Raw genomic sequence first — 27,572 nt, forward strand, 5'->3', positions numbered from 1 at the left:
AGGAATTACTGTCCTCCTTACATCTAGGGTATGAAGGCTTTTTTCTGCTGCTTTCGTGGGGTGTTAAAAACGCAGGAAGCTCCACTGACTGGTTCACACAGAATTTAGATCTATATTTTGGCGAGAACCATGGATGTGCGCGTAGCACTTTGTCTTTGTGGATTACAACAAAGGGATCTTGTACTGATAGTGCTTGCAGTTCACCGACTCTTCTGTTAGGTGCAATAACCACAAGAAAAGCGGTCATAAGTAAAATGCTGAAGACTGGCTTTGTGCCCCCGGCCCCAAGGGGGCACCCATGAGTCTTCCAAGTACAATATAAGTCACAGACGGGAGCAGGATTAGAAAGGAGGAAATTTCTCGACTCCCCCCATAAATGTTGCGATTACACTTTTCACCATGAAACTTTGCTCTATGAAGTGTTGTATGCTGAAAGAGCAGCTAGGTGTACTTTTAACGTATTGAAGACTAGACCAGAATCTAACAGACAATAGTAGGTAGTGTATTATATTTGATGGTGAGCATTCAATTGGATTGAGTGAACATGCTTTGCAGCATAACACAAAATGCTTCCATTTGTTAAAACAACAAGGTCAAATGTTTGGCTTACGGAACAATTTAAGAATGTCCATATATATTTGGTCTAGGTTCAAGTGCCCAAATTCTATGATCTCAAGAGCCAGGTTGCAAAGTTCAATGTCTGAAGGCACAGGTGAGTGTCATAACTTGATCCTGTGACATGTTGACTGGACACGGGAGGACACAGGAACATCTGCAGGTGTGAGATCCACGTTAATCATGCCCACATAGGAGCCATCAGGATAAGTGTTACTTGTTCCCGGTGTAGATTGTCGACCATTTATTGAGAAGAGGTGCGTGGGGGTAATGCAAATTTCCCTGACTAATTCCTTAGTAGTGTGTTCCTTTTGAAACCTTTCTGGGTAAATCTCAATACAGTCTAGGCATTGTGTGTTCTCTCGAGTAGTGAAGAGGTCTATTTCTGTGAACCCCCAGTTTGAGAAGACTGTTGTGTAGCAAGTCTGTTTTGTTGCCACTCGTGTTCTGAGGGAAGCACTGCACTTCTGCTCAGTACGTCTGCCAGTGAATTGAGTTCCCATGTAACATGCTGTGCTAGGAGAAACATGGGTCTTAGAGCTCACAGACAAATGTTCTAGGCTAGTTTGGACAGGCCAGGAGAATGTGCCCCCCCTCGTTTGTTTATATAAAACATGGCTTTGGTGCTGTCCGGATGAAGAGTGTCTTGTGTACTAGCTGTGTCTTGAACGCTTGAAGTGCATGCAAGACCGCTAGCAGTTATAGATGGTTGGTATGTTTCTTGGTTAATGCATGTGTCTACACCACATGTGCAGTGTGATGGAGAAAGGGCGCTCCCCACCCTGTGAAGGATGCGTCTGTTGTAAGAGTGGCTAAGATTACTGGTGTGTTGAAAGGATTTCCATTTAACAGGTTGTCTTTGGATCCCCACCACAGCGACTGAACTAGAGTTTGTGAAAACACCACTAGATCGTCCCACATAGTGATTGCTTGTGATCATTGTTTCGCTAACCACTCTTACATTGTACCCATGCACAGTCGGGTGTGAGGCACTAGATAAATGTAGAAAGCCATCATTCCTAGAAGGCACATTGCCTTTAGCACCGTTACTTGACAACCTGCTACATAATGAGGTGTGTTGAAATAACATGTTTTGAACCCGCTCGTTGGAGGGGGTGGTGGGGGTTAAGGGGGGGTTTGGGTGGGGGGGTGGGTGAGAGGACTAGACAGTCGCTGGTTTTTATTAATTAGTGCCCCTAGAAATTGTTTTACTTGGCTGGGCACTAGATTTGACTTATCGTTCATAGAGAATCCTTATTGGAACAGTAGGTCAACTGTTAGCAGGGTGTTTTCTAAACTCTTGAGGTGTGTCCCTTGTTCCAAACACTTAAGTTGCGTCTAAATATGGACACACCTGAATCTACTGCCTTCTCAAGTTGGTGGCCACTTGTGCTCCCCTCTCAGACTTAGTGTGACTCTTTATCTGAATTCTTTCACACAAAAGTAGCTGATATCCGCGTCAACATCCCAGGGAATGACCAGGAAATGGTTACCACCAAAATCCATTCAAACAACGATTGCCTGGGGCTAGTCACCTTCAAGCCCATAATTACTGGCAAATGATCAGAAAGCATCCGAAGGAGGATGCAACAGCTCAAAGGTTTGGGTGGGTGGGGGTGTATGGGGAGGGGGTGAAGGGGGGGGGGGGTTGAGAGTGCCTTGGACATAATCTGTCAATTCTGGAATGCAAGTAATGTATGCCAGAGTAAAACGTGTACTCCCTGTTTTACACATGTAGGTTCCTCCAAGCATCACTTAGTGCATACTAATCGCAAAGAGCCAGTAGAGCTTTGGCTGTCCTACCAAACTGCCTATGTGAGATTGAGGACCTATCCTGATCAACATCAGTTGTGTTGGGCTCACCTTCTAATTATGATGCTGTGATCTACTAGCCCATGCATTTTAAGGGAGAAAGTCAAAAAACGTAGGGATCGCCCACATTGGGAGCATAAACTGAGGAGTGCAATAAGATTGCCACTGAACATCCCAGCAATGATAACGTACCAACCCTCCAGGTTTGTAATCACGCTGTGAGGACTGAAACTTATTGATGAACATAGAAGAATAATAACCATTCCAGCTTGTGTAGAAAACTATGAGTACTATTTCACTATGCCCCTGTCCTGTGTATGGTGGGTGTCTCCTGTAAATACACAATGCTGACCAAGTGCCTCTTCAGACAGGCAACCACCTTGCAGGCCTTAATAACATTGTTCAGCCCCCTCACATTCCATGTCACCACCGTGACTGCTACTGGATTCTCAGTCACTACTACTCCTGTAAATAGAAGTAGTGCCAGCTTTGTTTCCAAACTCCAGTGTCTTAGCCTTATGGTGAAACTACCCATAGCCCGACCTAGACTCATTCCCCTCCCACACACCGCCCTCACTGGCCAGCAGAGAGCCAATGGTGCAACCCCACCACAAACACCCACTCTGAACCAGCCTAAACACCACAGTGCAGCATAACAAAACAAACTTACAAACTACTAAGGAACCCCACCAGACGTACTTGTTCGTTTAGATTTTGATATTTTGCTAAATCTCCTTCACCACCTTTTGCTGGGCGGATGGATTTTTTTTCTAGGTTCCGAGTGGGAATAATTTTCCCCACTCACCCTCTTTTACTCTTTTTATGGGTGTCTTTTATGACACCATAATTTAGTTTCGGAATTATACTTTCCTATACCTTTTTGGGCATCTGCACTTTCCTATTGCAGCATGCAGCACTTTCTGTGCACTGTTGCTGGAGTGACCCTTGGGCTCCCCTTTTAATTTTCTCTTGGATTCCTTCTGTTAACTACTGTTCCCAAAGGTAGAAAGATACTTATCCTTTCTACAATCCCAATCATGAAATCAACACACCCCCACCTTATGTGGAGTGCTGAGGAGATCCATAGTTCCCCCCCTTTCTCACTTCTCCTGTTGTCACGACTGGTTTGAGGGCTCGCCTGTTTAGGCTTGGTAAGCTTGTTTCTTGTTGGATCTGGCTGCCCGCGTTTCCTGGAGGTGCAGGTCTCGTGGAGGTAAGGACGGGCTTCTTCAGACGCCACACTGCCTATGGCAGGTAACCCAGAGTTCAGAGTTCAATTGATGAATTGTCTGGGCCAATGTGGCGGTCCTAAGGCAACTGCGGAAGCCCTCGATGGAGAACCGCAGATGGGGGTGAGTTGCAGCCGCAGTCTAGGTCCAGAAGCTCCAGGAATCCTGGGTAGAGGTAATGCGGTCCGAGGGCAACCGCGAGAGCGGTCCTGGATGGGAGCCATGGAACACAGTGAGTCGCAGCCGCAGTCCGGAAGATTCCGGAAATCCTGGGTAGAGGTAAGGCGGTCCGAGGGCAACTGCGAGAGCAGTCCTGGATGGACAGCCAGGGAAGACACGGTCGCTGAAACCAGGAAGGCACAAAGAGGTGAAGGAAATTCCTATGCGCAAGCACGAGGAAACTACACTCGAACAAGGAATTGTGAGCGGATTGACACGCGCAGAACCGCAGGGGCGTGGCGCTTATCTAGGCATGCTAGAAACTATACCGCTTATCAAGGAGCGGCGTCCGCCATGTTGAGAGGGTGTGGGGAGCCTTCTGGCACGTTGTTGAACGGACCAGGAGTTCCAAAGGGGGCGGTAGTGCGATTTCATGACAGTATGCCCCCTCCGAAGCCTCATACTCCCTGGTTTGCCAGGATGTAATCGATTGAATCATTGCAGCAGTCTGGGGGCGTTGATGTTGGAGTCCGGTTCCCAGGTACGATCACTGGGTGGATAACCCTTCCGTTCGATCAAATATTGTAATCGTCCCCTTCTGTACCTGGAATCGCAAATTCGGGAGACTTCATACTTCATTTGACCCTGGACTCGAAGTGGAGGAGGACTGGGGGCATTCTTGGTAGAACGGAGATAAGGTTTTAGTATAGAAGACAGGATGGATTCTGTTCCAAGTTGTAGGCGATCATAGTTGATAGGCCACTGGATTGTTTTTCTTAGATACAACGAAGGGGCCATAGTAGCGGGGTGCCAGCTTGTTTGGTATTAAATGGCTGGGTAAATATCGGGAGGATAACCAGACCTTGTCCCCAACATCAGTCTGGAGCAGGGCGTCTCTTGGAGGTCTGAAAATCTTCAAATGTTTTCCCTAGCCTGAGATAGTTGGTTCAGCGCTTCTTCATGAACTGAAACCAACTGAGCAGTCCAGGAATCAACAGAAGGAACAGGACTAGGAGAAGGCAGCACCGAAGGAAGTATGGAAGGATGAAAACCTAGGTTGCAAAATAATGGGCTGGTCTTTATCGAAGAGTGCTCAGTTATTATAAGCGAATTCTGCAACCAATATCAGAACTGACCAGTCGTCCTGAATCTTGGTGGAAAAACAGCATAGGTACTATTCAAGGGTCTGGTTTACCCTTTCTGTAATGCCGTTGGTCTGGGGGTGGCATCCGGATGAAAGCGCTCATTGAATTCCTAACACTTTACAGAGGTTTTTCCAAAACTTGGAAATGTACTGAAGTCCGCGAGCAGAGATGATTTTGGATGGAAGTGTGAAGACGGAAAGTGTGTTTTACAAAGTCCGGCCATTTCTGGAGCCGAAGGCAATTTAGATAATGGCGTAAAGTGAGTCATGTGAGAAGAGAGATTGATGGTTACCATTATAACTGTATATCCCCTGGAAGGGAGGGGAAGATCAACGTTGAAATCCATAGCTATGGCTTCCCAGGGTCGGGAAGGAGGAGCTGGTTGGAGAAGTAGTCCCGCAGGTTTTTTGCCATCGGTCTTGTTCTGGTAGCAGACAGCACATGCCCGGACATACATCTGAACATCTTTCAGCATCTTGGGCCACCAGAAGTTTTTGAATGGAAAGGAGGGTACCACTGACCACACAATGTCCAGAGTAATGGGTGTCATGGCATAGGTGTAAAATGCTCTCCTGTAGCGACTGGGTAGGTATAACTAGTTGGGATTCCCGAAAAAGGAATCCGTTCTTGAACTTAAGACCCCAGGGATTGTGTCCTTGGAAGTCCTTCCAAAGCTCTGAGGTTGTAGTCTTGTTCTTAGTGGACTCCAAGATGTCAGATGCTTGAGCGAGGAGCACAGTGCTGGGAAACATTTTAGGCAGGGTGGTCTTTTCCTGAGTAGGGTAGTCAGGACGTCTGGACAAGGAATCTGCAATGACATTTGAGCTCCCTGGAATGTGAGATATCTGGAATTGATATTGAGCAAAGAAAAAGGCCCATCGTGCTTGTCGACTGTTCCGGCACTCCATGGACTAAAGGACTTGTAGATTCCTGTGATCTGTTTGCACTTGTACGGGATGAGTAGCACCCAGGAGGAGATGACGCCAGTCTTTAAAGGCTTGGCGAATGGCAAGCAGTTTTTTCTAGAACTGAATAGTGTTTCACCTGGGAGCAAGGTCCAAGATACGTAAGCCACAGGATGTTCAAGCCCATCTTGGGCTTGTTTTAACACTGCACCTATCACATATTCAGAGGCGTCTGTCTCCACCAGAAAGGGCCTTGTAACGTCAGGCTATATCAAGATGGGTTCATGAGTGAACATTTCCTTCTGTTTTACAAAGACGGCTTCTTGAGAAGAGGTCCATAAAAAGGGGGAGTTCTTCTTAAGTAGACTCACGATTGGTTGAACAATGGCTGAAAAGGAAGGTATGAACTTCCTGAAAAAGTTTGCAAGGCCCAGGAAGGATTGGACTTGTTTCACTGAGCAGGGGACTGGCCATGATGTGATGGCTTCGATTTTGGCAGGGTCCATAGCCACCCCTTGGGCGTTCAAAACAAATCCTAGGTAACGTAGTTGAAACATGGAATGTGCATTTCTCGGGTTTGGCTAACAAGTGATGTTCTCTGAGTCGTAGCACGGCAGCGACATGATCTTGATGCGGTGTAGGGTTCATGGAGTACACCAGAATGTCATCCAAATACACAACAACAGAGGAATAGGGTGTCCAGTCATAATATCGAATACAAAATTTCGAATGGCAAAAAAGTCGAATCAAAAATGTCGAAAAAAAAAATGTCGAATTATTTTTTTTTTTCTATATTTTTTTTGGGCTCTAGTTTATATAAAAAAATAGGTAAAAACAAAAAAAAAGAAAAAACGGGGGTTGGGGGGAACCCCCCATTTCGAAAAAAAAACGTCATAAAAAATAAATTCGACATTTTTGTTTGACATTTTTTTTTCGACTTTTTGACTTTCGACATATTTGTATTCGAGATTATGACTATAAACCGAGGAATAGCATATCCAAAAAAACCCGATCCATAAACCGCTGGAACACAGCCGGGGCGGTGGCAAGTTCAAAGGGCATGACCTGATACTCAGTGTCCAAATGGTGTTCGAAAGGCGGTCTTTCATTCATCACCTTCCTTTATTTGTACCAGATGGTAGGCTCCTCTGAAGTCTAATTTGGTGAAAATCACAGCGCCTCTGAGTGCTTCCAAGATATCAGCTATCAGTGGTAAAGGGTATCGGTCCTTTCGGGTACATTGGTTAGACCCCTGTAATCTAGACCGGGTCGTAGCTCCTTTGTGCCTTTCTTGGGTACAAACAATAAGGATGCATCTACGGGGAACTTGGAAGGACGGATGGTGCCGTTAGCAAGGTTGGTATCCAAATATTCTCTTAGGGCCTTCTTTTCTGGTTCTGATAGAATAAACATCCTGCCAAAGGGAATTATAGCACTTTCCTCGGTATCGATGGCGCAGTCTTCTGGCCGATGTGGAAGCAGGGTTTGAACAATGGCAGAGGAAAAAAACGCCAGAGAACTGCTAGTAGATCTCAGGTACATTATTGATATTGGAGCTGGAGAGAGAAGTATTAGTCCTTTGGTCGACCTTGGATACGTCTGAATTGGTGATAGAAGTCAAACAGTGTGATAGGCAATATTCAGAACCCAAAAATAAAGAGCCGGCAGACCAGTTGATGTATGGATTATGCTTCTTTAACCAGGGCATGCCTAGGACCACTGGATAATGTGTGGCTCTAATTATGTCGAACTGCATGCTTCCTTGGTGGTTGTGGATTCAAAGCGTGATTTTCCTGGTTTGTTGGGTGAGAGGTCCCGAGGACAGGGGGGAGCCATCAATCCCCTCTACTGTCTGAATGATATCCTTTTGTTCTCTGGGTATATCATTCCTAAATGCCCATTGGTCATCCATAAATATACCCATAGCGCCACAGTCAACCAAGGCCAGAACAGTCTGGTGTTCTGATGGAGGGGAGTAGAGTAACCCCAAGGACTACCAGGTTGCATCTTGATGAAGGATCCAGGATCGGAGGGATGAAGCGGTCCTTGGTCTCCCGAAGCTGGGCTCCATTCAGGATCGGGAGCTGGCGTTTCCCAAACGCATAGGTGGTGCTATTGGGCAATTCCTGACCAGATGTTTGTCTGAGGTATAGTACATGCACAACCCACTGTCGAATCTGCGGCTTCTCTCCTGGCTTGAAATAGGGCCTCTCTCATTGCTCCCAATTGCATGGGTTCGGGCTCAGCAAGAGGGTTTTCCTTTGTGGTAGGAGCGAACGGAGAGATCTTGGGAGGTGAGTTTCGCATTCTCTTTTTGCCTTTCTTTCTTGGATTCTGAAGTCAATTTGTAGGGACACATCCATTAGGGCCTGGAAGGAACTTGGACGGGCAATTCTGGCTAGCTCATCCTTTACTTCATCATTGAGGCCACAACGAAACAGGGTAAAGCACGCCACGTTAGACCAATCAGCTTCCTTGGCAAGTTGTTTAAATCTAGTAACATAGGATAACATATCCTGAGATCCTTGGCGGAACTCCAGCAGCCTTTCCTATGCAGTATAGACCTGGTCAGGGCGGTCAAACATCTCCTTGAAGGCCTTGATAAACCTGTCATAATTGTCCAACAAAGGATCTCCTGTTGAGACCAGTGGTGTAGCCCAGGCCAGGGCATTGCCAGTAAGATGGGCTATAACAAACCACACCTTAGTTCAGGGGGTGGAAAAGTAGTAGGGCTTAAACGTAAATTGCACCAGACCGAAGTCAAGGAACGAATGGAGCATTTTAGGGGAACCTTCGTATTTATCCACTACTCAACTCGTGGAAGCGCTATCCATATAGGCCGAATCTCGGGATAGGACCAGTTGCTTCAGGGCGGCGTTCTCTGCCTTAAGATTCTGTACCTCCTTGGAGTTCTTGCATGCCTCGCGAGAGATCCTGCATGGTAGGAGCCATCTCTGCTGCCTTGTCAGATGGTGGGCGTGTCAAACTGTCACGACTGGTTTGAGGGCTCACCTGTTTAGGCTTGGTAAGCTTCGTTGTTGGATCTGGCTGCCCGTGTTTCCTGGAGGTGCGGGTCTCGTGGAGGTAAGGACGGGCTTCTTCAGACGCCACACTGTCTATGGCAGGCAACCCAGAGTTCAATTGATGAATTGTCTGGGTCGATGTGGCAGTCCGAAGGCAACCGCGGAAGCCCTGGATGGAGAACCGTGGATGGTGGTGAGTTGCAGCCGCAGTCGCGGTCCGGAAGCTCCGGGAATCCCGGGTATGAGGTCTGGCGGTCGGAGGGCAACCACGAAAGCAGTCCTGGATGGAGAGCCGCGGAACGCGGTGAGTCGCAGTCGAGGTCCGGAAGATTCCGGAAATCCTGGGTAGAGGTAAGGCGGTCCAAGGGCAACCGCAAGAGCAGTCCTGGATGGACAGCCAGGGAAGACACGGTCGCTGAAAACCAGGGAGGCAAAGAGGTGAAGGAAATTCCTAGGAGCGAGCGCGAGGAAACTACACTCGAACATGGATGTGAGCGCATTGACACGCGCTGAACCGCAGGGGCGTGGGGCTCATCTAGTCGCACTAGAAACTATACCGCTGATCAAGGAGCGCCTCCGCCATGTTCTGACATGTTGAATGGACCAGGACGTCCAAAGGGGGCGGTAGTGCGATTTCATGACACCTGTATGATTTCTGTTACAGCGACATGCTTACTATTATGGGTGGTAGCAGTGGACATGTTCTAAGGACATTTGTGTGATTTTTACTTGCAGGCTGTCAAACCAGCCGTGGTAATGCCTTGAAGGGTCACCATTCATCTAGAGGGGTAGCTTAATTCTTTGTACGCCATGTTTAGAGTGCTTGTCCTTTCTTGGTTCTTCTGCTGTCCTGGGGGGGGGGGGGGGGGGGGGGAGGTCCTGGTTTGATTTTTGTCTTCGGCTGGAACCCTTTGGTAGCCCTCCGAGGCTCCAGATTGTCTGCAAAGCCAGGAAATGAGGGAGGAGTCCGAAACTCCACAGACCTTTGTCTTCTGCATGCCTGCCTGGAACCAGTCCTAACTGGGAGGCTAGCTGTCCTAAAGGGACAGCCACACCCCAAAGTTGGAATGTAGCATGTGTGCCGATTGGATGGGTTCCTGGATAACTGGCCTGGTCTGTGTTACGCTCTCCTGGTCTCCGCGGGGGCGTTGGGGCACGGTTGGAGCCCTCCCTTGACTTGACTCCTCAGAATCGCCTTCCCCTCCCGATGGTGGTTGGACCTGCAGCTCGGGAGATGGGTGTTGCCCGAGTGAAGAGGAGAGGCAATGAAAATGGAATGGGGATATCGTGACCATTGTTTTTGCACTCTGCAGCACCGGCAAGGCCTGGGCCTTTGCCTAGTCCTGATTGGATGTGCGCATCCATTTCCTGCCCCCACCTTCACCGCCAGGCGGATGTCCTGCGCCGAAGGGCCTGTCTGTGCCTGTCCGGGCGTGTCGCAGCATCGCGTCGCCTTAAAACTCTGGACGAACTACGCTGTGGTAAGGACGACTTCACAAACCACATACCTTTGTATCTTTGTACAAGTACTTTCTTGCAGAGCTTTGATTGTCTCACATGAGACATACTCGTTAGTCAGCATTACCTTTGCACCTAGACGAGTTTTCCATGGCACTGGCTGTCGCTTATAACGTTCTGCCTAAATAACCCACGTCGGTCAGACTTGCCTACTAGTCCTTTATTGAAGGGGAGATTTGTGATTATTGCACCCTACGGATCTTGTTAGCCTCAACACTATGTATCTGCCAAACATGCATCTTACAGTATAACCACTTTTACTTTATGTTGCATTGCTGTTAAACCATTACTAGGCATACCCAGGTTTCATATGTCCGTTTACTCTTTACTCACTAGTAGGCCTGTCTAGTATCTAGTAGGCCCGATTGCCCTACTGCGCAACTGCCCATGTACCTGCCTTGTGCCTTGCCCAGATTGCCTTGACTGTGTATACTGCCTATGCACCCTGCCATGAAGGCCTTGCTGTGCTGACCGCCCGCCACCCTAGTCATTTTCCCTTGCACTGCGCCTACTCCCGCACCTCTCCACATCGCCTGCTGAAAGCACCCCCCCCCCCATCATTTACGCCACACCTCTCCGCCCTCAGCCTCTTGACCCTTAGATCATGCATCTTCCTACTATCTACACCATCCTACTTAGGACGATACTAAACTTAATAAGCACTATCAACCCCATTATGGCACACACACTGCACCTAGCCAACTTCGCGTTTCCCTCTGACAAATGTCCCAAACAGACTACCTGGGAAACGGTACCCTGTAGCCCCATCCACAGAAACCTCAGATTACGCGCCAGACTCCTTAGAATCTACGAACCCCGAGAGAAACGACCTCACCACCCTGCAAACATCAATGTTACCACCCAGCACCACCGCCAGCTCAACAGTCGTATCTTTCGTGATACTATCAACACCCACCCTTGCACGACTCTCACTAGAAATTCGAGGGTCGGCTCTCGGCTGCGCCTCGCACCCCAGTACCTACCCTTTGCAACCATCAACACAGCCACCCTCACGAGCTACCACACTGTGCGATCTACTTTATCTCTGGCTCAACTCCACCAACTGCCTTACACAGACTCACCATGCTACGTCATCTGTTGCTATCCAACCTAGCCTACCCTGTGCCCCAACGATTAGGAACCAAAGATTAGCCTCTAGATGTCCGCATTGGTCATATCACACTAACAGCCTTGTAACAGACAACATCTGTAACGCCAGCTCTAACAAATCACATCCTCTGTCGACACCTATCTCCAATATCCAGCCATACAACATTACCACTGCCTGCAAACTTAAAGGTGCTCTCATCAACACACGATCTGTCCCAGCACATGCCCTTGACATAGCTGATCTCATTGTCACACAAAACCTGGACTTGCTTGCAGTCACGGAAACTTGGCTGCATGCAGCCTCCGGCCCTACCCTGACTCTGGCCATTCCAGACAACTACTCCATAATCAGTTGTGACAGGGATACCAACCAAACTAAGGGTGGCGGTTTAGCCGTCATATTTAAGAGCTCGCCAACATCAGAATTGCTAATTGCCTTCAGCTACACTCAGCAGAATCACTCTCTCTCAAATTGCCTATTTCTCCCAATCATACAGCCACAGTCCACCTCATATACAGACCTCCTGGCCCAACCTCTTCTTTTGTAGAAGACATCTCATCTATCCTAGCAGCTAGCTCAAAGCCTAGCTCCCAAATTATTATTCTGGGGGACCTTAACTTGGGATACCTGGATAAGAATGACACCAATGCCACAGATTTAGCAAATGTCCTGACCGACTTCGACCTCACACAACATATCAAGGAGCCCACCCACATTAAGGGTCGCACTCTCGACTGGGTTATCGACATGAATTGTGCTCTCTACGATATCTCTGTATCCCCTTGCGCCTGGTCTGACCATATAATTTCATTCTCCATTAACAGCAGCCCTCCTGAAGACAAACATAACCTCGCCCCTCCCACGCACAAACGGAACAAAAAAGACATCACTGCTGAGAAACTTCTACCACTCATCCTCCCTTTACTGAACGCGGCTTCTGAGTCTTGCTCTTACCCCACAGCGTTAGTAGACACCTATAACCGTGTTATGCTAAAAGCCCTCAATACTATCGCCCCTATCAAATTGCGCAAACAAAAACCGCGGACCCACCTTAATTCTTGGTTCACACCACAATTACGCGACTTGCGCAAAGAAAAAAGAAAAGCTGATGCTATATGGAAAAGTGCACCCTCCCTAGCCAACAAAAATAACCTTACGTCAGCCACACTTGCCTACCAAGAAGCTATCCTCCATGTAAAAAAGGAAGTATACAATAAAAAGATCACCCAAGCCCACTCCAACACCAAGGAACTATTTAAGATACTTAAGGAACTTAAGGAACTTGAGTCTCCAATTGCTCCTCTCGACACGTGTACCCCGGACACGGAATGGTGCTCAAATATTCAAAAAGCTTTGCTGGACAAAATTGCCATGCTCCAAGCTAAAATTAATGCCAAAAAAAAAACTACCTTTTAGACTCAACCAGCGCCACCCCTAACTACAAAATCCAGTTGCCTAAACACGACCTTAAACCATTCAGTTTCTCACCCCTTACTATCAAGGAAGTAGAAAACATAACTAAGCTCAAGCCCTCCAACTGCCAAGGTGATGCCTGCCCTGCCGCCATCATTAAGGAGGCCGCACCCGATCTCGCCCCATTTATTACCACTTTCATAAATGCATCCTTTGAATCAGGCACTGTGCCCGACAACCTCAAGGATGCGTGGGCATACCTTTAATTAAAAAACCTAATCTGGACCCCAGCAATCCTTCCAATTATAGGCCCATCACCACCGTGCCACACCTGCTCAAAATCCTCGATCGCGCAGTCTATCTCCAAATCCAGGAGTATCTCGAACGCAACAATGTACTAGGGTTTAGACAATCCGGTTTCCGTCCCAGGCATGGCACTGAGACAGCGTTATTAGATCTAAAAACCCAAATCGAGGACCTGAAAGACAAGGGCAAACTGGCACTCCTGCTCCTCCTTGATCTTTCAGCAGCCTTTGATTTGGTCGATCACCATCTCAAAATTGCCGCCCACTTTTCTGATGCAGCTACATCCTGGATCAGCTCATTCCTTGCTAACAGAACCATGAGGGTTTTCTCCCCACTAGCGGCAGCCGATCCATCCCACGTCCCGTGTGGAGTCCCTCAAGGATCCTGTGCATCTCCCACACTATATAACGTGTTTACTAAACCACTCTTTTATCTCCTCGACTATCTGGGTGTCTCCTACACTAATTATGCGGATGACACCCAGATACTCATCCCCATCACTGGTGATTACGTAACCGACTCAAAATCTCTAAATACAGTCTACACCGTCATCCAGGCCTGGATGGCTAATCATGGGCTCTGCCTTAATGACGAGAAAACTGAGTTAGATCATCCTTGGCTCACAAACTAAACTTACGAAACTCGACTCCAACTACAAGTCCTTCTCTATTGACGGGAATGATATCAAAGTTGCCAATTTCACCAAAACTCTAGGAATATACCTTGACTCCACCCTGTCCCTCACTCTACAAACTAATGCAGTTGTCTCTGCATCATCTTACACCTACCTGCAAATTGATTACAGCCTGCAAGCCCCTCCCGACACCGGACAACTGCCTGATACTCGCTAGAACCCTCATCCTGTCTAAAATCGACTATTGTAACAGCCTTTACCTAGGGACCAGCCAAAGAAACCTGGACAAAGTCCAGATCACGCTAAACAACGCCATAAGGGCAGCACTCAACATGCCTAGACGGAATCACATCTCCAATACTAGACGTAACATTCAGTGGTTACCGATCTCTCACCGCATATCACTCAAATCACTTGTGCTTACACCCACAAGGCACAGAATAATGTAGCTCCTGCCTACCTAGCATCACGCTTCACGCAACACAGCCACTAGACCATTGAGATCCTCCCAGGCTCACACACTGGACATCCCCAGCTTCAAGTTACGATCTGCTGGAGGGTCGAGTTTCCCTGTCCTTGCCGCCAAGCTTTGGAACTCCCTTCCCAATGTCCTAAGGAACATTCCGCACTGCCAGGCCTTTAAAGCCAAAACCAAACTATGGTTACTTGAACAAGATACCTCAGCATCCACCCCTGCATCCATCAGCTGCTAATGCTGTTTTTGCGCGGCTGACTGCACTCTGACTTGAACACGCCTGTACTTATATTTGCTTAATGTGCGTAGGTTCGCTACCCTATCGACCTTGCTGTAATATAAATTGACCTTGATGTAAATATATATTGTAACTTGTAACTGCATACTGCTTTTACCTCTGCTGTAACCCGTTACCTTGACTTTGATGTTACTATAAGCTGTAACTGTATACTGTTTTACCCCTACTGTAACCTGTAACTTCCCCCAAACATGCGCCCGCAAGCCTCTGGGCAAGGCGCGCAATACAAATAAAATAAATACAAATACTTCCCCCAGCCCTTAGATGCCAAAATACGGTGTGCAAGCGCTTTCCCATATAAGCTCACCTGTAGTTCTGTAATGTTGAGCTATCTGTCCTGCTTATCCTAGCAGGGGCGCATAGAACGGGCCAAGTTGCTTCACTGGTCCGTGGGAGTGTTGATCCAGACCAGCTACGACCAATCCACTTTGAAGGTAAGTCTTTTTGTTACAACTATTGTTCGATTAGACGGTCTGTATTTCATCTAATTATTCTTGCAATGTCTCATTCCATTTCCATAGGTACGGAGAAGCAAATCCGGACCGAAGAGAGTCGGGAAGACCTTAGATGCTGATGGAGTTTCAACAGTGACAGGTAAGTTGTTCTTTACAAGGGAAATCTTTTGTATGATGTGGCTGTACGTTCGATATGCATACGAGTTCTAACCCGTTGTGTTCTTATTTCCTCGTAGGTGCAGGCCGACTATGAAGAGTGGCGTACGGATTCTCGAAGATTCGTGGTTGCAGGATGAAGACTCCGACTTCAACAGTGATGGAATGCCGGTGGGAAAGAAGACAGGCTCTGGCCGTGATGGAATGCAGGTAAGAGGAAGAGTCCAACTCTGGCCGCGATGAGTTACAGGTAAGAAGCGCTCTCAGCGATGTTGCAGCTGGCAGCAGGTAAGATGCGCGCCCAGTGATGTAGCGGCCGGCAGCAGGTAAGATGAGCGCCCAATGATGTAGCGGCTAGCAGCAGGTAAGAAGCGCACCCAGTGATGTAGCGGCTGGCAATAGGCAAGGAGTGCCCTCAGCAATGGAGTAGTTGGGGTGGAAGGCGCGCGCGGCGATGTAGCGGTACACTGCAGGTAAGGAGCGCTCTCAGGAACATCTTCAAGATGGGGCTGCAGGAATCGCAGGTAAGCACAGAGCGTTACGCTGCTGAAAGCAGAATAACGCGAAGCGAAGACACATAGATGGGCAGGCCTTATATAGGCTGGCTCAAGCCCCTCCCTTTAGCCACGCCTACTGGCTCCACCTTGCCCTTCTGAGACTGTAGCACGTGCCTTCCAGTTCTGTTCTATGGCCACGCCCTTGGCATAGTGTGTGCAGAGCACACTTTTGCATGAGCCTGGCGCCAGAGGCGCCAGGACTGGGTCCAATGGGACCCTGAAGAAGGACTGGCCCCTTGACTAGTGGCCATGACAATCTGGAAGCTGAACATAAGTCGACAACAGGAGCTGAATCCGAGGAGAGGAGCTGAATCCGAGGAGAAGAGAGGAGCTGAATCCGAGGAGTGGAGAGAGACCACTGTAGCGGATTCCAGCGACCAGAAACACCTGCTGTGTAACTGCTGCCTGTGTTGATCTCTTCTTCCTTGCGACCCAGGCTTAATACTGGAACACATCTAAGGAGCCTTCTATGAAGACCCTAAACACTTTTCAGTTTACCTGTGTCAGCACCGGTCCTCAGTGCCCAGGGCTTGCAGGTTTGAGCACTTTTCTGATCGATTGTTTAAGGTCTTCAGGATGGAGAATGCAGAAGAACTCTATGCAGGGCCCCTCTTAGCAAAGGACTATGCAGAAAAGCTGTTTTGGACTATGGCCACCGCTTCATAGCGACACAGAGGGACAAGTTATCATATTGGGTCCCCCTCAATGCTGGCACCACAAAATTAGGCAGTGAGGAGTCCAGTAGCACAAGCCGTCACTCCCCAAAGTTGCGAACCTCGACTCAGAATGGCAACATCTACAGGGCAGTAGCCGAAACCATGAGCTGGTGAACCACAGATTGGCAATGGGGAACTTCCGAAGGCTCCGGTTCACAGGACACCAAACAGACGTCTGGAATGGATGTTGTCTCCACTCCCAGGGTCAAAGCTGCAACAATACGGTTCAGGATGTTACATTGCTCTTTGTGTCTTCCACCAGCCCTCCAAGTCAAGAGTTCACACAAGGCCTTTCTACCAGGCAGTCTCAAGTTTTAGTGCTGGGCATTTCTCCACCACCTCATCCGGGTACTTGTCAGGCAGACAATATTTTGAATGCCCCTTCTGCCATGGGTTAGTCTTCCAACTTGGAGTTGCTGGTGGAGGTCCTAAACTCTTGGCCCTCCAGTTCCCTTAAGGTAAAGTAGTACAGATAACCAACTCCTAAAAGCCTCTTCATCAAGACTCCTACTAATTAGGCCCTCTGGACTGCCGTAGTCCCTGCCAGAACGTAGCAGGGTTCCACCAGCCTGCAGTCTTCCTAGGAATTCTTCCAGCTTCTCCCCTTGGTACAAGGCAGCATGGACAGATGTTGGTCTCCCTCAGAACTCTTCCGTAATGTTTTTCCCTCCCTTTTATAATCCCTAAAACAGGGCTGGGTTTCCTACTTCCGTTCCCTTAGTTTATGCTTTGTTTGACTGGAGATGAGACTGGTTGATTGATTGATATTTTATTTCTATCACGCTCGTACACAAGTGTTTCAGAGCGTGACAAGGCAGGGGAGGGGAACAGGGGAGAACAGAACAGCGATCTTACTAAGCCCAGTGACATTGAGAATGGGCAATTGCATGGGAGAGGGGGAGGGGAAAAGTGCATGGAAGGGGGGAGAAGTGGAAAGTGCAAAGCAGAGGAGAAACAGATAAATACCAAATAAATAATAAAGGCAACAAACAGTGGTAATACAGCCAGCAATTTGCAAGTGCTAGGTTTAAGGCAGTAGACAGGGTAGGTCAGATAAGTGCAGGAAGAAAAAGGGGGGCTGCATGGGTACAGATACAGACCCCAGTGCAAGGGGTGGCCCGGAGGCAGTGTGGGAGGGTGGCAGGATGAGCAGGTACCTGGGCCCAAAAGACAGAGGGTGGCCAGGTGCACAGTGCCAACAGAGAACAGATCAGCAAGGGAGAGGGGGAGCGAAGGCAGAAGAAAAGAGGAAGGTGTTGAGGTGCTTCTGGAACCGGAGATGGTTCTGCTAAAGTTTTAGTGTGGCAGGGAGGCTGTTCTAGAAGGAGGCCCCAGCCGAAGACAGATCTACCCCCAGCTCGTTTCTTAGAAAAAAAAACTGACCCTGAGTAAGTTGGAGGTAGAGGAGTGAATAGCTCGAGAGGGGAGGTATTTGCAGAGGGATAGCTGAAGGTATTTTGGACCCAGGCCTCAGAAAGCCTTGTGGACAATGCAGAGGGTTTTGAATTTAATCCTTGCATCCACTGGGAGCCAGTGGAGATATTTCAGAGCTGGAGAGATACTATCCCAGGGCTTCAGGCCAAGGACAAGTCTCGCAGTCCTGTTCTGGATTAGTTGCAGAGGGCAGAGAGTAGAGGCAGGTAGATTTAGAAAGAGGCTGTTACTGTCCTGTTCCTGTCCTGTTCCTCACCTGCATTACCATAACAATCTCCAGTGTTGGATGGTTATAAAACTGATGACTCTGGCTAACCCTAATGAGGGTCTGCAAGAGTTTGAACGTTAGCTAAATGGTCACGCCATCTTGGGATTCTGTGCTATGTGAAAGCAAAAAAACAGGCTGTTTGGTGCCCTTCTGGGCTCAACAGTCTTGGCTCGTCTTGACTGCTGGATCAGTCTGCATGCAATCTTCTGGTTTCCAATCTTACTCACGTAAGCTTTGGTGTAATCAAGCATTAAGTTCACAAATGTTGCAGGTTCACAATCCAGACATGATAGATTCCCTGCATTGAAAGGGCGAGCTGCAGTTTTGCTGATGTAGGTCGCAAAATTCTAGATAGATCCATGAATGTATCATATTTTACTCTTCCTGAACATGCAAAGTGTTTGGGTAAACCTTTCAGTTTCCAGTCGCCATGACCCATTTGTGGGGATTCTGGGTCCTGTAGTAAGTCCCCTAATAGTAGTAGAGGTCACGGAGGGGAGAGTACAACCTCAGATGAGTAGCAAGCCTGCAGGATCCCACCTCCTCCACTCTGTGGGAGGCACATCGGGTAGCAGTTGCACCAACCCCGTCCCAAACCGCCTGCTACTCCTATATGTAGGGTGGGGAGTTCAAACTCACCAGATGTCACGCATGTGGGCGTAGCATTACAGAAACTGAGACAAGAAGGCCATCAATCGATCCTCCTAAGGAACTGGATGTGATGCCCATCCTTAACAAAAATGCCCAATATCTGGTAAATCACAAATATGTTTATTGAGAGATTGTTCCAAGTCACATAAAAATGGTGAAGAGCCTGTGCAAATTCCCACTTTAAGGACTAGGCTTCTGCCCCGAAGTTCTGCCTCTAAGTCGAAGGAGGCCACAATTGGATATCAAGGAAGTAAGGCATTTGAAGCACTGCTCCCTTGCAATGTCCATTACTAGCCATCAAGAGACGTTGTATTAGCGATGGGCTGCTGTGTTCCATGATATGGAGACTATACCCATTTCATATAATCAGTAGAAAGACATTTTTGAGCCATTAAAAAAAAAAATCTAGTATAGACGATGTAGTAGGACCCTGGTTTGTGATGAGATGTTTTAACAACAGAAGTGTAAAACTATTGATGTCAACTGAGTTTACTATTTTGGGTGATCTGAGAACACTGGTGACAGTTTAAAAAAATATTGCTTTGTTTTCAGTAGAATGATTTTCTTCACTTCTGCCAGATTAAAGGGTTCAATCAATTGGACCACTTCTCAAGATCTACACCACAACTTTGTTGTTGGCCCTTTTAAACTAACCTAACGTGTATCCTGTGATTTCACCAACAGTAATCCTTTTGAAATAACTTATTTCAAAAAGATTACTTTGAGAAAAATATATGGAGTTGTGGGTTTTGAGGTAAAAAGGGACTGTGGAGGGGCTTTGTTAGGGAGAATTCTGTGTTAAGGCTAATTTCCCAAACCTAGTGAGTCCCCCATCAGCTTTGCTGGATTTTTGGGTGTTTATTTTTTTTCTCCTGCTAAGAGTGAAACTCTTTTTCTCCCACTCTTAGACATGATTTGAGATATCCTTTGACTTTGTATGTGTTTATGGGCTATAGGGGTCTTTTACTCCATAGGGCTTCAATGTGTTTTTGGTATGTGTGTTACACAGCACCCTCTGTGCCGTAACACAGGGGTGTCATAGTGACCCCCAAACAGACTCCGTACCCTGGGAGTGACTACTGTCTCCCAGGGCATGTAAAGTCACCATTGCCTTTACTAGACCTAAATTGTGAACAGAACCAGTACAAACCATCATATTGTGGGCGTACTGGTAGGGGCAATTCGATTGCCCCTGGGTCTGTTCGAGGGGGCACTGTCCAGTCCCCCCTGAGTGAGTTTTGGCTGGTGGCAGTGGATACTACTTTTTATATTCCACTGCGAATATATTCCTATGGGATTTTCCCATTGTTCGAGGCTGATACTTTTTAACATAGCCTCAAACATACCGCCGGTTTATTTAATATTATTTCACCGGTTGGTATTTTTTGCTAGAACTCTGTTCCAAAATGGCGTTTGTGTTCGCTTCTGTGACTCCAACCCAAGTCGAGCCCTTTGTTCCACTTTTTGGCGGGCTTCTCCCCAGAAGCCTGCAAAAGTGGTGCCACTCTGTCTGGGTACCACAGGGGGTGTAATGGGGGGGGGGGGGTAGGCACCCTGGACTGAGTTGCCAATCTGGGTGGTACAGACTGCTACCAATTGGGTTTACTGCCAACACCTGAGTCTTAAGCCTTTTGCAGTGGTCCCTAAGGGAACTGCACAGGTTTCTGCCTAACAGGCTTGTGTGGGGTAGTAATGAAGGGGAAGGCATGGGGGAACCAAGCTAAAAAATTGTATAATTTCGCATTCATCACTTCAAAGTAAATCACTTTGAAGTGATTTCTGTCGGTGAAATTACATGGAACCATCCTAAAGATATTTTTGCACCAGGATAGCGTTAGAACCACCTCAAAAGCAAAAGGCCTCCCTGTAGCACTTCCTTAGGTGAAATAGTATGCAATATAAAACACAATACATCGAAACCACCATTCAATGTTACCTTACCTTTTCAAAGGTTTTAAGTTTTATTTCATATCGCAGTTCAGCATCTTGTGGGATCTTGAATCTTTCACTTCCTGCACTACCAAACCCATACCTGGCATGAAAAAAAAAAAGTTCTAGTAAATGACAGCAGGCTTTGAAGCGATCCTGAAAAACAATGAGATTACATACCGTGTTTAATCCTACTTTCACCCATGATGAACTGATCAATTCACCTGTAGCACCAATTATTCAGAATGGGAAAACACAGATAAGCATACAACTCCCACATCCTGCCCAAGTGGGAAAGAATACAAACTAATTCGGTTGAGAACATGCCAAATTAGGTCAATACTTCATATATATATTTTTCTTTTACATTTGTAGAGCGCACAGAACCCACAGGCATTGTGCCGCTGGTTACGAAAAGAGGGGGAGAGGAAGTAGGGGTGAAGGAAGGTAGAAAGTGAATAGTTACCACAGTTCATTGTCAGGCACAGTGTCAAAAGCGGCAGGACGTTTTCAAGTGTTTTCTGTGTGGACAATGCGATGTCAGTTGAATAAGATGGTTTTCAATTGTTTTCTGAAAGGCCAGAACAAGGGCTCAGAGTGTAGGTGAGAGGGTAAATTGGTCCATAATCGTGCAGCAATGACTGGGAACCTGGAGCCTCCTGCTCTAGTGTGTTTCTAAAACGCGGAGTTGTAGGTCTAGTTGGTCTAGACAAGTTGTTCTGGAGATCCTCTGCGAGAGGTAAGGGGTTGCAGAGAAAGAACATTACAAGGTAATAAGTAACTTGTTCTTCGAAGGGATTGTGTCCTCCGACGTATTCCTCATCATTGATAGACTCCCATAGCAGTGGCATGTAATTGGAGGTGGGAGTAATGTCATGTATCCCTTTTAGGAATGAACCGAATGTAATACAGCTTTGCCAAATCTGGTCTCTTGACTAGTGGAGGAATCCAGGTTGTAAAATCTTGTGAATGTATGTGCGGATGACCATGTGGCAGCCGCACATATGTCTCGGACCGGTACCCCTCTTTGGAGGGCCAAAGAGGCAGCGATACCCCTGGTTGAATGAGCCCTAAGATTCTGGGGTGGCTCTTTCCCTGCCAGTTTGTAACATCCCGAATGGCCAAAATAATCCACCTGGAAATGGTCTGTTTTGTTATGGGTAGTCCCAACTTGTGACCGGAGTATCCTACAAACAGTTGGTCTGCTTGCCTAATCCGAGCCAGTCTGCTGATGTAAAAGCTTAGAGCTCGCCTTGGGTCCAGCCTATGTTGCCTTTCTTCCTCTTTCCCCGGATGGGGAGGAGGATAGAACGAAGGTAAGGTAATTTCCTGAGTGATGTGAAATTCAGAAACCACCTTTGGGAGGAAATTAGGCTTCACCTGTAGGACAACTTTGTCCTTATGGAAAATTGTATGGGTGGGTTTACAAGATAGAGCTTGTAATTCGCTCACCCTCCTAGCAGATCTTAGTGCTACTAATAGGACAGTTTTAAGAGTGAGAAATCTCAGCGAACAAGAGTGGAGTGGTTCGAAGGGAGTACCCATTAGTGCATTTAAGACTAACTTTAAGTCCCATAAGGGAACTTGGAATGGTCTTGGAGGATAAACATTAGTTAATCCCTTGAGAAATTTTATTACTAGGGGTAGTTTGAAATACAATGGTTCCTCCGCAGTGTGCTTGAAGACTGAAAGTGCTGCGAGATAGCCTTTTACAGTGCCAACTTGAAGGCCTGAGTTTGCCAAGTAGAGTAGAAACGAAAACACCATTGGTGTACCACATGAAAAAGGGTCGATATTCTCTTCTATACACCAGCTGCAAAATTTATTCCAACGGCAGCGGTATAAAGACTTTGTTGCTGGCCTTCTGGCCGAAAGCAACACCTCCATGACATCATCAGGGAGGTCCCAATCCTTGTACCTCAACCTTTCAAAAGCCAAGCGTGAAGGTTGAGGGTTCTTATTTCTGGATGGAGAACCTGACCTCCCTTCTGCGAGAGAAGATTCTCTGAGTGGAAGACGGATTGGAGGGCAGATGGACATATCCAGAAGGTCCGGGTACCACGTTCTCCTGGCCCAGTCCGGGGCAATTAGGATCATGGTTTTCCAGAATCTTCTCAACCTCCTGATCAATTGAGGAATAACGGACTGGTGGAAACGCGTAAAGGAGTGGGAACTCCCAGTCCACTACGAACGCGTCCCCTAGAGCTCCTCTCGGGGGAAATTCCCTTGAACAGAACAGATCGCACTTCCTGTTGGTGCTGGTGGCGAACAGATCCACCTGAGGGGTTCCCCACAGGGCGAAGATCTCTTGAAGGACTTCCTGAGCTAGCTCCCACTCGTAGGAGACTGCTCTGCCTGCTTAGAGCGTCCGCTGTCACATTCTTCTCTACGGCTAGGTGGACTGCCAATAGAGAGATTCCTTCCTGAATTGCCCAAAACCAGCGCTGCATTGCCTCTCTGCACAGTGGCAGTGACCCTACGCCTCTTCTTTTGTTGAGGTAGTGCATGGCCACCGTGTTGTCCTTCATTATCAGGACATTTCTCCCCTGTACTGATGGCAGGAAAGCTTTCAGCGCTAGTCTGATCGCTCTCGGCTCTAATAGGTTGATGTGTAGCCTGGACTCTGATGGAGACCAACGACCGCTGATGGTCAAGTCGTTGGCATGGGCTCCCCACCCCGTGAGTGAGGCGTCTGTGACTACAGTTATCTTCGGCCATGGTTGCCAAAACAGTTCTCCTTTCAAGATGTTCTCTGGATAGGCCCACCATTGAAGGTCGTGGGCTACCTTGCGTGGCAGACATAATCTAGCTGGATCTGAGCTTGTTCCGAAGATACAGCTCTGATCAGCCAATCGTCCAGGTAGGGGTAGACGTGGATCCCTTCCCTCCTTAGTCTTGCAGCCACTAACGACATTCGCTTGGTGAAGACCCTCAGGGCGGAGGTCAGCCCAAATGGCACAACTCAAAATTGATAATGAGAGCCGCCAATTGCGAACCTCCGGTATCTCCTGTGTTTGAGATGGATTGGCACATGGAAATAAGCATCCTGGAGGTCCAGAGATACCAGCCAGTCCTGGATCTGGAGGGCCTGAAGGATATGAGAGAGAGTTACCATCTTCAACTTGTCCTTCCTGAGGAACTTGTTCAATTCTCGTAAGCCCAAGATGGGTCTCAGTCCTCCGTCCTTCTTCGGTATGAGAAAGTAGGGGGGAGTACCAGCCCTTGTTCCTCTACGCTACAGGTACCGGTTCTATGGCACCTTTCTCTAGCAGGTCTACAATGTCCTGCAAGAGGAGCGGATCTGGAACTTTTAGAGAGCTGTGCCCCGGTGGATGACTCTGAGGGATGTGTAGAAAGAGTAGGTAGTAACCCTGGGCAACTGTCTCCAATGCCCAAGCATCTGACGTAATAGCCTGCCATCCCGTCAGATGGTGAGTTAACCTGCCCCCTACAGGTGTTGTGTGGAAAGACCTCAGAGTGGTTTGGGCGCGGCTGATGCAGATGCTGAGGGTAAAGAGGCACCTGCTGCTGCTGCGGCCTTAGAACTTTTGACCCGTCCACCTCGGGTGGATCTCCTTTGGCCTCTTTGAGCCAGCTGTCTTTCCCGAATGCGGAATAATAGCGAAAGGACTTTCCTCTCCCAGACGTTCCTGAGGGGCGAAAAGAAGTTTGGTGGATTGCAGCTCCTAAAGATTTTGCTGCTGCTTTAGATGCTTGCAACTTTTCCAGACTGTCATCAGCCTTTTTACCGAATAAAGAAGAGCCGTCAAAGGGCATATTCAAAAGTCTGGCCTGTACATCTGGAGCAAAGCCAGACTTTCGCAACCACGCATGCCTGCGGATTGTAGTACTTGCCGCCATGGCCCTGCTGATAATGTCAGCGGAATCGATGCCAGTTTGAAGAGATTTGCACATGGCATCTTTGCCATCTTTAATGATGTTAAGGAAGGCTTCCCTTTCCTCTCCTTCCGGTATGCAGTCAGCCGCTGATGAAGCACACTCCCACAGTGTGTGACAACCTGGTGAGCATACAAGTGGCGTTGATGGACTTCAACGCCATACTACAAGCAGAAAAGACTGCCATATAATTGTACCTTTTGTCATCTCCATCCTGTGGGACAGTAGGGTACGCGGATCTGATGCTTGATGAAGTTGCCGCTTGAACCACCAGGCTCTCTGGAGTCGGGTGTTTTGATAAATATTCAGGGTCAGCCGCAGCTACCCTATACTTGGCTGACAATCTTTTATTGACTGCAGGGATAACCTCAGGAGTTTCCCAATTTGATGAAATCTTCCTTTGTAAGGCTATATGGAAAGGGACCACAGGATCCTCCTGTGGACCTTTGTCTATTATGTCTGTAAGGTCATCCTGTTGAAAAACAGGTGAAGGCGCAGACCAACCCATGAATTCAATAATTCTTGCCATCAGGGTTCTATAGGGGGTTTCGGCATGTTCCCCTGGGTCTAGTTTGACATATTCCACTTCTGGGGAAGTGTCCAGCCCACTTGCCTCATGTAATGATTCCTGTAGGTCCTTCAACCTTCTTTCCTCAGAGGTAAAATCCTCTCAAACAGGTGGTGTGGTCCTCTGCAGCACGAAGGGTCTTTCTTGGTCAGAATCCTCCCCTTCTTCATAGATTGAAGATAATCTGGGGTACTCTGACCTTGGAAATGGTGTAAACCCCATTTCTAAAGCAGAAGGAGCCAAACTCGCCATTATTGGGCGAGAAAACGTCAATGTCGTAGACGCCGATGTGAAAGGCTTCGAAGGTGCCGAGAAAACTGGAAGAGGCCTCGAAGAACTCGAGAGGATCGGGATCCTACTCGAGGATGTCGACGACGTTCTCAGCGTCGTGCTGGAGGCTCTGGGTATAACCGTTGGCTGTGAAGCAGCCGTGCTTTTATCTTTTATCGGCGTCGACGATGGCGTCTATTCAATCGACGCGTCGAAGAACCCTTTGACAATGGCGTCGATCCATGCGTCTCGGGCGCTCTCAGGTGGACTCTTTCACCGGGTGCAACGACTCGCAACGTTTAGATTTTTTGGGTTTTTCACCCAGGGTATCACCCTCAGCTGTCTTCGAGGGGGTCGAGGCCGCTTTCTTGAAGACGCTTAGCATTTTCTTCCTGAATTCCTCCCACTCAGCCCGAGAGCTGTGTTTTGTGGGGCAGGAGACCCTTTCTGGGGAAACAGAAGATGATGAGGAAGGGGATCTTCGACGTCTCTTCTTTGAGTGTCTAGATCTCGACGAGTGGTGAGAGCTAATTCGAGACCTAGAATGGGAATGCTTTCGACGGCGAGGAGACGAATGCCTCGACCGAAGAAACTTTCAAGGAGATTTTGACGGACTTACCTCTCTCGAGCTTCTCCTTGCGCTCCTTCAAGGCTTTCGCCGTCATGGACATGCAGTCCTCACACTCCGAACAATGGTGCTCGACTCCCAAGCACCACAAACAGATCCTTTGATGATCCATTATCGACATTTTCTTTCCGCAGTCTCAACATTTTTTGAAGCCGGACCGCGGAGTCGTCGGTTCGGATGAAGCCATCGAGAACGAGTTGGTTTTATCGAGGAAATAGAGGTTTATGTGACTGAACTGAGCAACGATATTCCGAGGTCCCACGAAGCATGGAAAAACAGAACTGAGGAACGGACGCTGCGCATGGCTATTTATGGGCATGGTGACGTCGGCGCCGATACGGTGCCTGTCGAGGGCCATCGACTCGGCGGACATCGACGCGCAGCACCCTCTACAGAGGGAACATTTCCGAGGCCAGCAAGCTGGAGACGAATTATCAAAGATAAGGAATACGTCGGAGGACACAATCCCTTCGAAAGATAATTACTTCTCTGGATATGGTCAGACAGTCTTGTGAGGAGGTGAAGTGTTTGTATGCGTTCAAGAGTTTTGTGGTATGTGCAGCTGAGAACATGGCGGGTTCATGCATAGGCTTGCATCTAGATGACGCCTAGTGTTTTAACAGCAGAGGAAACCGGGGTGGTGAAGGCACAGTAGGCTGGGCCAAGCTTGGCTAAACTTGACAGGGGGCCTACGATCCAGATCTCAGTCTTGTCATCATTAAGATAGAGTTGGTGTGTGACCATCAAGGTTTGAATGGTGCCAAATTCTGGCAATATGATCTTGGTCATAGTTGCTTGAAAGGGGGGGAGATCTGGGTATCATCGGCATTGTTTGTGTATGAGATACCCAGAGAATCGAGGTGGTTGAACAGTGGTTTTGTATAGATATTGTACAAGGTGGGTGATCCACAGGAGTCCTGTGGGACTCCACAGGGACTTGAATTGGAAAGGTGGAAGGAATGAAGCAATCCATTTGGTGGCTGTACGAGAAATGTTGGCTGCTGTAGTACAGTGGTGACAGAGCGTTTGGTGGTTGACCAGGTCAAATGCTGCCATATGATCTAGCAGTAAGGGGGGAGGAGGGGGCAAGGTCGTCAGCTTCGCAGATGTCATCCAACTGGTTTTAAAGCATAATTTCCAGTGCTATGCAGATACACAGCTCATTTTCAGGCTACCCTTGGCCGCCTCCTCTCCTTCCCTCATCTCGGACTGTCTGCTATCCAGTAAGACAGATTCTACTCATCGGCACACCCACTCCCTCCTTCCCTGCAGCTCTCTGGCCAGCCTCTCTTGGCCCTCTTCCTGCTCCCACCTGCAAAGCTAAAAACCTCAGGTTCATCTTCGATTCCACACTCCTTCTCTCCTCACATCTCGGACGTCTCTAAGAAGTCACACTACCA

At 48.0% G+C, this 27,572-nt stretch overlaps 1 protein-coding gene across 1 annotated transcript in view; it reads right to left on the reverse strand.

Annotated features, from left to right (window-relative positions):
* The window catches only part of FKBP4 (FKBP prolyl isomerase 4), a 770,108-nt gene that overhangs the window by 456,329 nt on the left and 286,207 nt on the right, over window positions 1-27,572 (reverse strand). Inside the window, exon 6 of the mRNA XM_069628122.1 lies at window positions 20,822-20,912. Within this exon, the coding sequence (XP_069484223.1) occupies window positions 20,822-20,912 (91 nt within the window). The remainder of the gene's footprint in view (window positions 1-20,821; window positions 20,913-27,572) is intronic.

Source organism: Ambystoma mexicanum, chromosome 12 (genome assembly GCF_040938575.1).
Source record: "Ambystoma mexicanum isolate Mex_15411 chromosome 12, UKY_AmexF1_1, whole genome shotgun sequence".
Classification (NCBI taxonomy): Eukaryota; Metazoa; Chordata; class Amphibia; order Caudata; family Ambystomatidae; genus Ambystoma; species Ambystoma mexicanum.